Here is a 12,392-nt window from a genome sequence, read left to right as displayed (position 1 = left end):
TAAAATTTATTAATATTAACTCTTTTTCAACATATATTTGATTAATATAATTAATTAATAAATTATTGAAATATTAAAATAACTTAATTTTGTATAAAAACATTTAATATAAAAAATTAAATTTTATATAATTATTTAATTATGACCGAATTAACCAATTTAACTTATGACTTACTAGTTGAATCAATAACTTAATGATCTAATAATTTAGTTGGATCGATTGTCTGTTCGATTTTTATAACTATAATTTCGGTCCTTCAAATTTTAAAGCCATTAAAACAAATTAACATTTTTAACTTTCATAGATCATCAATTTATTTGCAATGCTATATGCATATTAACAAAAGAAAACATTACCGTATTTAATGAGAATAAAATAAAATCTATTTATCATTTTTTTATTAGAGGTGTATCTCATAGTCACCACTAACTACCATAAATACGGCCACCATAGACTTAGTCTATATATATTTATCCCCACTCCTAAAATTTTCTGAATCCGTCACTGTCTGCTACCTTCAGTCCTCCGCCATGTCTCCTTCGTCATCTTTTGTTTTTTGGCGCTCTCTCTCTCTCAAGAATAGAGTTCCACACATTTTTTTAATTTACTTACCTTCTATTTTATGTAATTGTTTTTGTTATTACAACTTATTTATTTCAGGTGCACACCACTCTAAATATGGTTGAAATTACAATGAATACTCAGTATCCAAGATGTGGCATGTTGCATATAACAGTAAATATTTCTCGTATATAAAATATTTAATTAATTTAAATAAAAAATCCAAAAAATGAAGGTTTGTTTTAATTAAACAAAAGTTTTACTATTTACGTGAATATATATATATTTGAGTTGATCAAGTGTTGATTTGATTGATTCACATGATAAATGTTAGAATTTGAATCTTACTTTTATATACAATAATTTATTGATCAACAAGTAAACTCTTATATTAAACTTAAATTTTTGACGAATTATTCTTTTATCTACTAAATTAAGCGATACCTTAAAAAATATGAATTCATTTTTTTATCTACTCTAAAAAAGTCAATTGTTTTTTATTTAAAAATAATTTTTATGCCATATTTTAACATCAACTTTACTATTAAATTTTAAAGGCAAAGTTATAAAAAAAGTATACCTATATTTTAATATTTTAAGGCTTAAAATTTAGAATTTTATGAAATTCATCATAATTCATCATCTAACTTTATATATATACAATTTAAGTATATTAAGGGCAACCTCAATGTTAGTTTTTATTTCAATTTCATTTTGGGTCTTATAAAATGCTATATTATTATTTATTGAATCATATGTTATAAATAGTTATTTGAGACTAAATATGATATTTGACACCTCAATACTTAGTCTCAATTAAATTGAACGTTATATTACTTTTAATAAATTTAAATCCTCTAAAATGAGAAAGTTAATAAAATAATAAAGTGAGAAGTTAATCATGATTGATTTGCAATTTTCATAAAATACGCATTTACTGTCTTAATTTAAGAGTAATCAACTCGTTATTTTACTACTTTACCAATTTTTTTACTTTAAAAAATCTTGAATTCTTGATTCATTTTTCATTATTCTATTGAAATAATTATAAAAAGTTAAAATTTTATTGGTTTTTACTAAATTGATACTAGTTTTCTAAATTGAAACCATTTTAGTTTATCTATCAATTTTAATATAAATTTTAATTTCAAATTAGTTTGCTTTTTCCAAAAATATCTTATTGGAGTATAGAGAAAAATTGTGTGTATATTTTTGTAAAATAAACTTAATTTTGTTATGAAATAATAGTAAACATAGATGCCTTTACATACGTTAATGGAGCATTATCAATGTTCCATAAAATATGTCTTTATTGAATGGTAAGTAGGCTAGCTAATTAATAATTTATTATTATTTGATCCCAATATTTCTTCTAAAGAAGAATTTCAGTAGCTACATTATTTTGCTAGTGAGTTCTTGTGCAATACAAAAAGTATCATAGTATCGAAAAATTGTATATAAAGTGTTGTGTGAAATTTTACGTTGGTTGGAGAGTGAATGAAACATGCTTTATAAACATCTCTTTGTGGATGTGTTTCGATGGATGAGTGTTAGAAGTTCTGACATCATTCCTAATATCTAGAATAAAATTGTAAAAGCTAAAGTGTTAAAGTAGTCAATATTCACAAATAAATGGGTTGGACTATTATAGATAGTATCAGAATTAGTGTTCGAATTGATGTGCCAACAAAGATATTGGATCCTATTAGGAGGTGAAATATGAAATTTTACATTGATTAAAAAAAAAAACGAAGTATATCCTATAAGTATGTGGAGACATCTCCCCATGAACACAATTTAATGGATGACTTTAGGAGATTTTGTCATCATCCCTACTATCAAGAGTAAAAATTGTGAGGATTACAGTGCCAAACGAAACAATATCCACAAGCGAGTGGATTGTGCTGTTATTAGGGTATCCGAATCAGTGCCCAAATCAATGTTGATGTGCTAACAAGAATGTTGGGCCCTAATAGCGAGTAAAATATAAAATCTCACATTAGTTGAAGAGGAGAATAAAACATACTTTACAACGATGTCTTGTAAATTCTTCTGTGAATAAAAGTGTTGAAATCTATACTTTTGTTGAGATTGTCAATGAACTGGTTTTACCATTGTCATTCTTCTAGGTTTGAGTTTTTGGATATTACATTTGCTATCAAATATTTATTTCACACTTTTTGGATTTCTAGACACCATCAGAGCATGAAGAGAGCTTCGGCCATTAACAAGCACTTGAAACATAGTCCGCTAATTTAGGGTGTCGTTGATATAGCTTTGCCCTCACTGTCTAGACCTCCATATGTGAATTTTTAGACAAATGATTTTTAGTTTTGGTTGGTATGTCAGAATCCATATATGTTTTCAGATCAATTTCTTTTCGAATTCGATGTCAACTTCTTAGTTGGCTTGTGATAAAATTGATTGGCTGTGAGGTATCCTAATTTTACTGAGTAATAATCAGTATATTAGAAGTGTTACATGTTATATTTTTTAGACTATCATTAATGTAATTCTCTTATTTTCTTATAAATTTATATTTTTATTTCTCTACTTTTATCATAATTTCCAACAAATTTTTTTTCTATTTCACAACAAATTTAATCTAGCATAAATTTTTCTTATTTATTTTTGTGTGTTTTTTTGGATTAAATTTGTAGTACTAAAATTTAAATTTAGGATATTATGAATATTTTTGTTATATTTAAAGACAATAAAATTTAAATTTGGGACCGTGATAATAAATTAGTGAACTAAAATTTAATTTAAATACTATATATATATATATAATAATTTTTTATTTATTCATGTAAAAATGTAACTATTTTTTCACGTAAAAATGCACCCTGAATCACCCTCATATCCATGTATATTCTGCTTCACAGCTTCATCACTTCAAACAATATTTCTAACGATCCGCATGGTTTGAAAAAAAGTCTCTATTCTAATTCCATGCATAAAAAATCTTTGCTTTTTGTTGCAAACTCTCTCACTATTCACAACTCACCATGACTGAGCTTCTTCCCGCAAGCCCGCTTTCAATCTCACTCCCAGAATCTCATAGATTCCCCTTTTTCAGCAACAATCAATGCCTAACCCCAAATTCCCATGTACCCTTCTCTCAAGAATTCTCAAAAACCACTCCCACCCTTGTTGTAGTTGCTTCTTCAATGGGTCCAAGAGTCCATGGAAGAGGCTCAAGGGGCGGTGGTTATAGCTTCTGCAACAATAAACAACTTGGATTTGATGAGAGAGAGGGGGAGAATTTGGGCTTGGAGGGTGACCCTAGTGGTGATGGTTCAGTTTGATGGTGTTGGACTCAGGGAAATGGATGATCCTGTTGGGTTGGGTGCCAATGATGAAGGAAAAGAAGGAGAAGAAGAAGAAGAAGAAGAAGAAGGGTTTTGAAGACGCCGATGATTTGGTTAAGGTTCAGGTTCAGGGTGGTGCTGCAAATGATGATGATAATGATGATTTGAGAAATTTAGTGGTAAGGATGGGATTAGAAGGGGTAAAGGGGTAATTAGAAGGTCCAATTTGTTGGCTAAGCAGGTCATTAGTATAACTCTTAGCTTGGGGTTTGTTACTGAGCTTTGGGTTGACACCACCGCTGTGAGTGACCATTTCTTAAGCAATAAATGTAAAGCATGCTTTTTTGGGGAATTTATTTATAATGTTTGTTTGTTTTCCTGGGTTGCTACCTGTTTCTTTGCGGTGGAAAGCATTAAGCATGTTTGGATATTGATTATTAGCTATGTTGAACTTAAACTATGTTAGTCTAAGCACACATTTATTGATGTATCTCCTTTTGGTGAATTTCATGTGCAGTGGATGGTTTTATTTGTGGAGGTGAGGCCAAACTTGCTTTCTGGGGATGCAGATAAGTTCCTTCTTGAGGACATTAGTCAGGTATAACAAATTTTGGAATAACACATTTTGAATGCTTTATGTGTGTATGCTTTGCTACAAGTGTTTTACACCATTGTTTAGTTTGTTTCACTTTTGGAGGAGTTCGGTTGCCTGCAATAATATGTAGAGAAGACTGATGACAAGTCATCATATACCCATTTTTCAAGCTAATTTCACTTGTTTTGTTAGCATTTATGCACTTTCTTGCATCCTAAGTAAGTGATTTGGAGTGAAAATGCATAACTTCTTTAAATCAAGCAACCACCATGAATTTAATGTTAATCATTGAGGTTTGAGCTAATTTTAATTGCATTTTAATGGATTTAGAAGCCTCTTGAATTTAGTGATACTTTTGAGTGGTTGTTTGGTTTATTATAGGTGAAGGAAAGAAAAGAAAATGAAAAGCGTGGCCTAAGAAGCGTGACACAAGAAAAGGAAAGCGTGGCCAAAGAAGAGAGAAGCGTGCCGCATCACAATGGGGAAGCAACCTTGCCCTCTACAAGGGCAGAATGCCCTCTAGGAGGGCAGCACTAAGTGACCAAGCCAAGGAAGGCAACCTTGCCCTGCCCACTCCAAGGGCAGAGCACAAAGTGGTGCCTTGGAACCAAGAGAAGCAAACTCTGCCCTGCCCTTGTGGAGAGCAGAATCGGGCACCTCAAGGAAAGAAATCAAGGAAAAAAAAGTCACTCATGCATGCCACAAGGTTCGAACCAAGAACCATGAGGAAGCCAAAGACTAAAGGTGATTGTCGTGCCAAGAAGCCAAGAAAATATTAGCGTGTTTGCACCCTCCCAGAATCGAACCCGAGACGTGAAGGAAGGAACCTTGCCCTGCCCTTGGCGCGGGCAGGGCAGCATTTGAATTGGCGCATCACACACAAAACCTTGGCGCACCAACTTTGCTTCCTGGCGCACCAATTTTCTCGTCCTGGCAGCATCTGGCGCGCGCGTTCCTTCCCTGGCGCACCAACCCGTTCCTGCCCTGCCCTTGGCGCGGGCAGGGCAGCGTTCAGCACCAATCGCACGCACAACGCCCCCTGGCAGCACCATCCGCACGCACACCTCGTCCCTGGCGCACCAAACTTTCCCGCCCTGCCCTTGGCGCGGGCAGGGCAGCCTCTGGCGCACCAAACTCGTGCCAGACGCGCACCAACTCGCACCAACACGCAACATGGCCGCACCAATTGCTAGCACCAAGCCTCATTTTTCTGCCCTGCCCTCCACAAGGGCAGGGCAGCCTCCTGGGAGTGGTTTTTGGGCCAAAATTCAAATTAAAAATTCATTTGAATTCATTTCTTCACCAATTCAAAAGCCCATCCAAATCCCATTATCCAAGAATAGAAAGTGTATAAATAGGAGTTAGTTTGATGTAATTAGGACTTTTTTAGCAATCTTTACTTTGAGCTTTGAATTTTGACTCTTATTTTTGAGAGCTTTTGAATTTCCTTTGTCTTTGAGCTTTCTTGAGAGATTTGTCCGAGCACCAAGAGGATCAAGGGAGAATTGATTGATCTCCTTCCTCAATTTCCTTGGGCAATTCTACTCTTCTGTTTTCTGAGTATTGGGTGTGTGAAATTGGGGAAATTCTGTCCCAATTCCCATTCAAGCTCTTTGCACTTTGTTTTCTGCATAATTGAATTCCAATTCTGTTCTTCTATTACTCCTTCTTTAATCTTCTGTCAATTGCTTAGTAAATTCAGATCTGGGAAGGAAATTGGGTTTTAGGCTCTGCTACCTAAGCCCTTGGGATCCTGAGATCACAATTCATTTTAGGTTCTTCTGTGAACCATTGCTGCATTTTATTTTCTTGCTGTTTGAATGCTTATTGACTCTAATTCAATTTCTGATCTATCAATTGCTGCAATTTACTTCTTCTCTGTTTAGATCTTGCAATCCCATTCCTCAATTCCCTTTTATATTCAAGCCATTTATCTTTCTTGCCATTTAAATTACTGCAATTTAAGTTTCTTGCACTTTAAGTTTCAGTCATTTACTTTCTTGCTCTTTAAGATTCTGCCCATTTACAATTCTGTTCTTCAATTTACTGCACTTTTCCCTTCCCCCTTTACATTTAATGTCATTTACTTTCTGTTAAACACAAATCACTCAACCAAAACTTGATTCGCTTGACTAAATCACCCACTAAACTAAAATTGCTCAATCCTTCAATCCCTGTGGGATCGACCTCACTCATGTGAGTTATTATTACTTGATGCGACCCGGTACACTTGCCGGTGAGTTTTGTGTTGGATCGTTTTCCACACATCAAAGACCATTCAGGTCCACTACCAGTTAAATTATGTAGATGCTTCCAGATCAAGCTTTTTGTCCGAAATTTCCAACACCCATATATTCCAATATGAATCTGTACTATGGTTTTGCAACCTTGTCTTATGGTCTTACTTGAATGTGGTGTGCATTTATAGCTTTGCAAGCTAGAGACCTCATGTGTTTTTCATGCTGTTGAGTGTTCTGTTGGTTCTCTTTTCAGGTTGGGGATGTCGTCCTTGTCCCGGATGAAAGCGTGATACAGAACGAATTTAAAATGGTTGGATTGGAGACCCTGGTATGTTTTAAAGTTTTATATGATTCTTTCTTGTGAATTATTTTCTCTTGAAAGATTTATTGTAGGGTTCATTGTTGTGCAGAATATGTTGGAGAAATCTTCTCTTTTGACATTTGTAGTGGTACTCACTCTGTTGTGTTGCTTAAATAATAAAGGTTATTATGAATTGTGTTCATGTAAGATGCTTTTGCTCTATCCTTGTTTGTTAGACGGTGATGATGCTCCAAATTATGTGAATGTGATATCTGATGTCTTTTGAAGTTGGTATCATTTATTTAAAGTAGAAATAATGAGAATTGATTATTCATAATTGACAAAGTGTAATGAGATAACAAAACATTATGCAGGATTGAAACTAAGTGGTATCATAAAAATGTTGGTGATAACCTTTTTTCAGATCTTGGGAACCGTTTACCATAAAATATCATGTTGTAAATGTCTAAATGGTTGTGTTCAAGTTTTCAACTACTTGTTAGTAAGATGAAGATATCTTCTTATTTCTTCTTCAAGATCAAATACTTTTAGATTATCTCCTTTGGTCTTATGTATGATTTTGGTTCTGATTGGTTATTTTGGTCATTTGTGCCAAAATGCAAAGTGCTCTTCATCATGGTTTTCTAAATTTCTATGGAAAATCCAATACCTGTTATACGATTTTTCCCATGCCTTAACCCTTTTCAATGAGTCATCATGGGAAGCAGTTCCATTTAATTTAATATATGATTTAATTGGTGCCACCACTATTTTACCACACTTCCAAAATTGAAACAAGGTAGGACTATTTTTAAGATGGTAATTGATTCATCATATTATTATTTGATAGGTTGGATACAAAGTTGTGACACCCTCTCAACGGAATATTGGAAAGGTGATTATACATTTATTCTTCTACTTTTATTTCACATATTTATTTATACCCAATCATTTGATAAGGGAACTCTAAACTCTTAGGTGTGTGGATACAAGTTCAGCCTCAATTCAGGTGCTGTTGAAGAACTTGAGCTTGATTCATTTGGACTATCATTATCCCTTCAAGTTTGGTAAGTCGGTGCCTCTTTGTAAAGTTAATAAAACCAAGTTCAGAACTCAAAATAACATGCAAGTTTTGCCAATCCAATTGGAAATGGAAGTCTACATCCTATGTTAACAAATCCAAGTCACAATTCCTTCATTTTGATCATTTGTGACTCCTAAGGGGTTTCATCTACAAATTATAATTCTTGATTGCCATACTTTTCGGTGAGTACTTACTCTTTGCTAGTCGAAGATGTATTGGAAGTAGTATCTGATGCTGTTGTGGTTCGCAAAGCTGCAGCGTTACGTATAGAAAGGCTTTCAAAGGTACCTTCATTTCAATAATGGAAGTTTGAGTGTATGAGTGTATCACATTACTATTTCACATTTTACATTTTCTTTTGCCCTTACGACTAATGGATTAAGTAGGATATTGATTTCAGCAGCATTTCTTCCTTTTCTGATTAGAGCTTCGTGATATAATTCGCCTCTGTTTCTTAGCTGCTGAAAGTTTTTATTCCTGCTTATATATCAAGCCATGCTTATTATATGCCTTGTACATGGGAACTTATGATTCCCATACTTTATTTCGGTTTCTCCGTTTTATGGCTATTGTCCATAGATTTTTAAGCGAAGTCATCTAATTATATTATTTGGTTGGTAAAAGTCTAATTATATCATTTAGTTTGGGTAAAATACTGTCTTACTCCCTAACATTTGGGCTAAGTCTTGATGTTTCCCTAACGTTCGTAACATCCTATTTTTATTCTGAACGTCTTATTTCGTCCTGTTTTAGTTTTCTGGTCAAAATTAAAATATTTTCTTCCAAAAATACCCTTTCCTCCATTTGGTTTTATTGAATTCATTTTCTTTTGAAATAGTTGGTGCTCTTTTTCTACTCCGGGAACGATTTAGAATTTAGCGAGAAAACAGAACAACATTTTTGACTTCCCAATAAAACATTGAAGAAAAATATCTCGTGTATTCATTTTGTCTTGTACACCAAGTCGATACAGGTCTCTCTATCGTTAAATGGATAAGTTGGATAGCATCGCTCTATTGCTATGTAATCATTATTACTACTAAAAGAAATGTCATTGACTCATTTCTTTATTTTGTCTTGCTGATCATAAAACAACCTATTTGCTTGTCCCAGGGTTTCTTGGCAACCAGAATGTAGGAGTTTCAATGGGTGATCTTGAAGATTATGACTCTGAACCATCTGTGACATATGGCCAAGTTTCAAGGAGAAGGAAAAGTCTTGGAAGAAAGAAACCTAATCAAAGATATTGGGATCTTCCAATGGACTATCTTTGATTCACATGTTTTGTCCGCTAACTCCCATGTAATAATACTCCTTTTAATCGAAAATATAGTGAAGCTTTAATAAGCCTACTAAGGATGACATAAAAATACCATACCAAATTACCAATTGTCTTTTTTATTTTCTATGGTGTAAAATAGACTTGCATTTGTACAGTTAGTTTCATAGATTTTTCTTTTCAGACTTTTTGGTTTTTAATATTATTTAGTTTAGCATTCTCTTCGGCTTTTATCGCCTTTTGCCACCTTGAAAAAGTGATTGGTATGTATAAGAATATAAATAATAAATTTGATAATTGATTACTTTTTGCATGTAATAATAAGTAATATTTTTCCACCAGTTTCAATATATTTTTTGGGGATACTCTTTTTTGTTGGATTTTTAGTATTAGTATTAGAAATGCTACTAGAGGGGCACAGCTAAACAAAATGTGGTGGCAAACTTGCTAGCATCGTTATAAAACTTCCAAGAATGGTCAAACAAGGGTTTGTTTTGGAACAAGTCTCAAACTCTCAATATAGAAATTTAGCAAGTTGAACAAACAACAAATTAAATCTAGTTCAAGCCTAATCAAAATAGTATAAGAAATTATGAATCCTCTTTTTTTCTTAAAGCAAAGGGAAAAAATTGATCCGAGCATCCAATGTAGTACTTTTTTTTTTTAAATAAAGCATAGAAAATAGTCAAAATACCAATAAGAACAAACAGAAGCACTAGCCGTTAGCGCCTCCCTCCATTGAAATTCAAAATAAAATACACTCTACTCTTCACTCAACTTTCCATCACCACCAACACCTTCTTCTCCATTCTACTTTCCATTTCTTCGCTGCAAAACATAACAATAAAAACCTATCATCCAAACACGCCACAATGCAAACGCAAACACAAACTCACACTCCGATTTCCATACCTCCGAAACCTCGGTCGCGATCAGGCCGGACACCACTCCAGCCGAAGAACAACTCGCCCGCCGATCTCCGGCCGAAGCCCAAGCCCAAGCCCGAATCTGAACCACTCTGCGAGATCACACCCGTCCGCGACAAGGAGAACCGTACTATCGCGATCACCGCCGCAGCGGAAGCTACTCTTCCTCCTCATACCGCGGTTGCGTTGGCTCCGGTGCAAGTGCAACTCCCCGAGGCGTCGTCACTGGCGGAGGAGCTGAGCGCGATCAAGAAGAAGCTGGAGAGGATGAGGATCGATAAGGAGAAGACGGAGACATCGCTGAAGGAGAAGGACGCGAAGCTCGACGCCATGATGAAGGAGCTCGAAGACAGAGGAGAGCTTCAGAAGAAGTTCGAGATCGAGGTTGATCGCTTGTTCCGCTTGAAGGAGCTCAAATATCGATGCATGGTAAAAATAAAAAAAAATAAAAATCAGTTTCTCTCAGAATTTCTTCGATTCGATTCAATTCTGAAATCGTTTTTTTTCTTCTTTTTTTTTTCTGTTTTGGATTTTGATCGGAACAGAGAGTTTCTCCGATGAGAACATTGAGAGAGAAGGAACATGGAAAGATCGTTAATGAAGCTGCTCCATCGTCGCAATCTCAATCTCAATCTCAATCAGAGGTAATCGCTATTTTATTTTATTCTACTTTCAATTTTAGGAATATTAGGAATTACGTTTTGTTTTTAGTTTTCATTTTCTTCTATGAACGAATTGATGAGAAGAAACTGGCGATTGACGAATGTCGGGAATGGTGCGTTTTTTCTTGTGTAGGAGAAGAGTAAGAATGAGGAAACGACGTCGTTTGAGTGCGAATCTGAAGGAGAGGAGTGTGAAGTGCAGAGTCCCGGTTCGGCTTGTTCACAAACTGATACTAACACAAAGCAAAAATCATAATCAATTAGGCACAGAGTTTTGGGAATTTTACTGTTTCCTTTCCATACATAATAGCTCGTTATGGTTTATTTTTGTTTGCATTGCAATCTGTGGTGTACTTTCAGATTTTAAGAAAATAGCTCATAGCTTGTATTGTCGCCAAGAAAGGGCAAAAGAGAATTAGCATTTTGTGAAATTTTGTGAAATAGCTCATAGCTTATTGACATTTTTGGTGAAATTTTGATATTACTTATTCACATGTATTGTACTATCATATGTTTTTTTGTCAAAGACTCATCAATAGCACTCATAAAATAGAAGAATATTTCTAACACTCCTTCAAAACATCTTTTTTTATGAGGAAAGAAAAAGGCAAATTCTCTCGTATAGGATGAGTGTTGGGCGTGTATGAGTATTATATAGGTTGTGTTTGTTTGCTTAGACATGGACATTTATACATAAATATGGTGGTACATGTCTACTGTTTATTTGTTGAGTTACGAATTTTCAATGGACACGATGGTACACAAATGCACATAGAATACATATTTTCATGTCTCTCCTTAAAACTGAGACACCGAGACACAATTTATGAGACATAATTTTTTTCACTTTTATCCCCAGTTAATTTCAAAAATTTCAACCTTATCCCTACCTCAACCTTATCCTAACCCTTTTCTCTACTCCTTTTTTCCTTCTCCGTCAGTCTTCTACCTCTTTCCAGATTCTTTTCCTCTTCCATAGATCTCATCGCCGCCGCCATGCCTCCTTCCTCCGATGGTCCTCTCTTTCTCTATTACCGCACTCTTCTTTGTTGCGTTCTTAAATTTGTGTCTCCTCCGCGCTCTTCTTTCGTCGCCTTTCTCAGATTTGTGCCACCTCTGCATCGTTGCCGCCATTCATCCAGATCTTTCTCCCTCACGACACAGAGTCACTGCACCGTCCAACCCAGAGCGAGTCGTAGCACCGTCCAAGACACAGCAAGTCAGTGTTGTCATCCAACGTTCGTGACTCAGAAAATCGCAGCACCTTCCTCTGTCCCTTCTCTCACCGTCTCTTTCATCTCTTTCATTCTCCTATATTTTTTTTGGTTATGGTTGTTGTGATTATTACCTCTGTCTTCTCTATTTTTTTTCTTTTTTTTTTGAGATATATGGTAATTATTAAAAATTTTATCAATAATTTTTTGGTAATTAT

At 34.7% G+C, this 12,392-nt stretch overlaps 2 protein-coding genes across 2 annotated transcripts; both read left to right on the top strand.

Moving 5' to 3' along the window:
- Nucleotides 1-4,353: 4,353 nt before the first annotated feature.
- Nucleotides 4,354-9,515, top strand: LOC107485327 (uncharacterized). Its single transcript, XM_052261198.1, has 5 exons — nucleotides 4,354-4,471; nucleotides 6,962-7,036; nucleotides 7,860-7,904; nucleotides 7,988-8,076; nucleotides 9,207-9,515. The coding sequence occupies exons 1-5, from the start codon at nucleotides 4,394-4,396 to the stop codon at nucleotides 9,244-9,246; spliced, it is 327 nt and encodes a 108-aa protein (XP_052117158.1). The 5' UTR covers nucleotides 4,354-4,393; the 3' UTR covers nucleotides 9,247-9,515.
- Nucleotides 9,516-9,997: 482 nt separating this feature from the next.
- LOC107485342 (high mobility group B protein 6) lies at nucleotides 9,998-11,486 on the top strand. Its single transcript, XM_052261063.1, has 3 exons — nucleotides 9,998-10,727; nucleotides 10,844-10,942; nucleotides 11,094-11,486. The coding sequence occupies exons 1-3, from the start codon at nucleotides 10,245-10,247 to the stop codon at nucleotides 11,214-11,216; spliced, it is 705 nt and encodes a 234-aa protein (XP_052117023.1). The 5' UTR covers nucleotides 9,998-10,244; the 3' UTR covers nucleotides 11,217-11,486.
- Nucleotides 11,487-12,392: the final 906 nt, after the last annotated feature.

This window comes from Arachis duranensis, chromosome 4 (assembly GCF_000817695.3).
Source record: "Arachis duranensis cultivar V14167 chromosome 4, aradu.V14167.gnm2.J7QH, whole genome shotgun sequence".
In the NCBI taxonomy this organism is placed as follows: Eukaryota; Viridiplantae; Streptophyta; class Magnoliopsida; order Fabales; family Fabaceae; genus Arachis; species Arachis duranensis.
The sequence above is the reverse complement of the archived record's forward strand: the minus strand, read 5'-3'. Positions and strand labels throughout refer to the sequence as shown.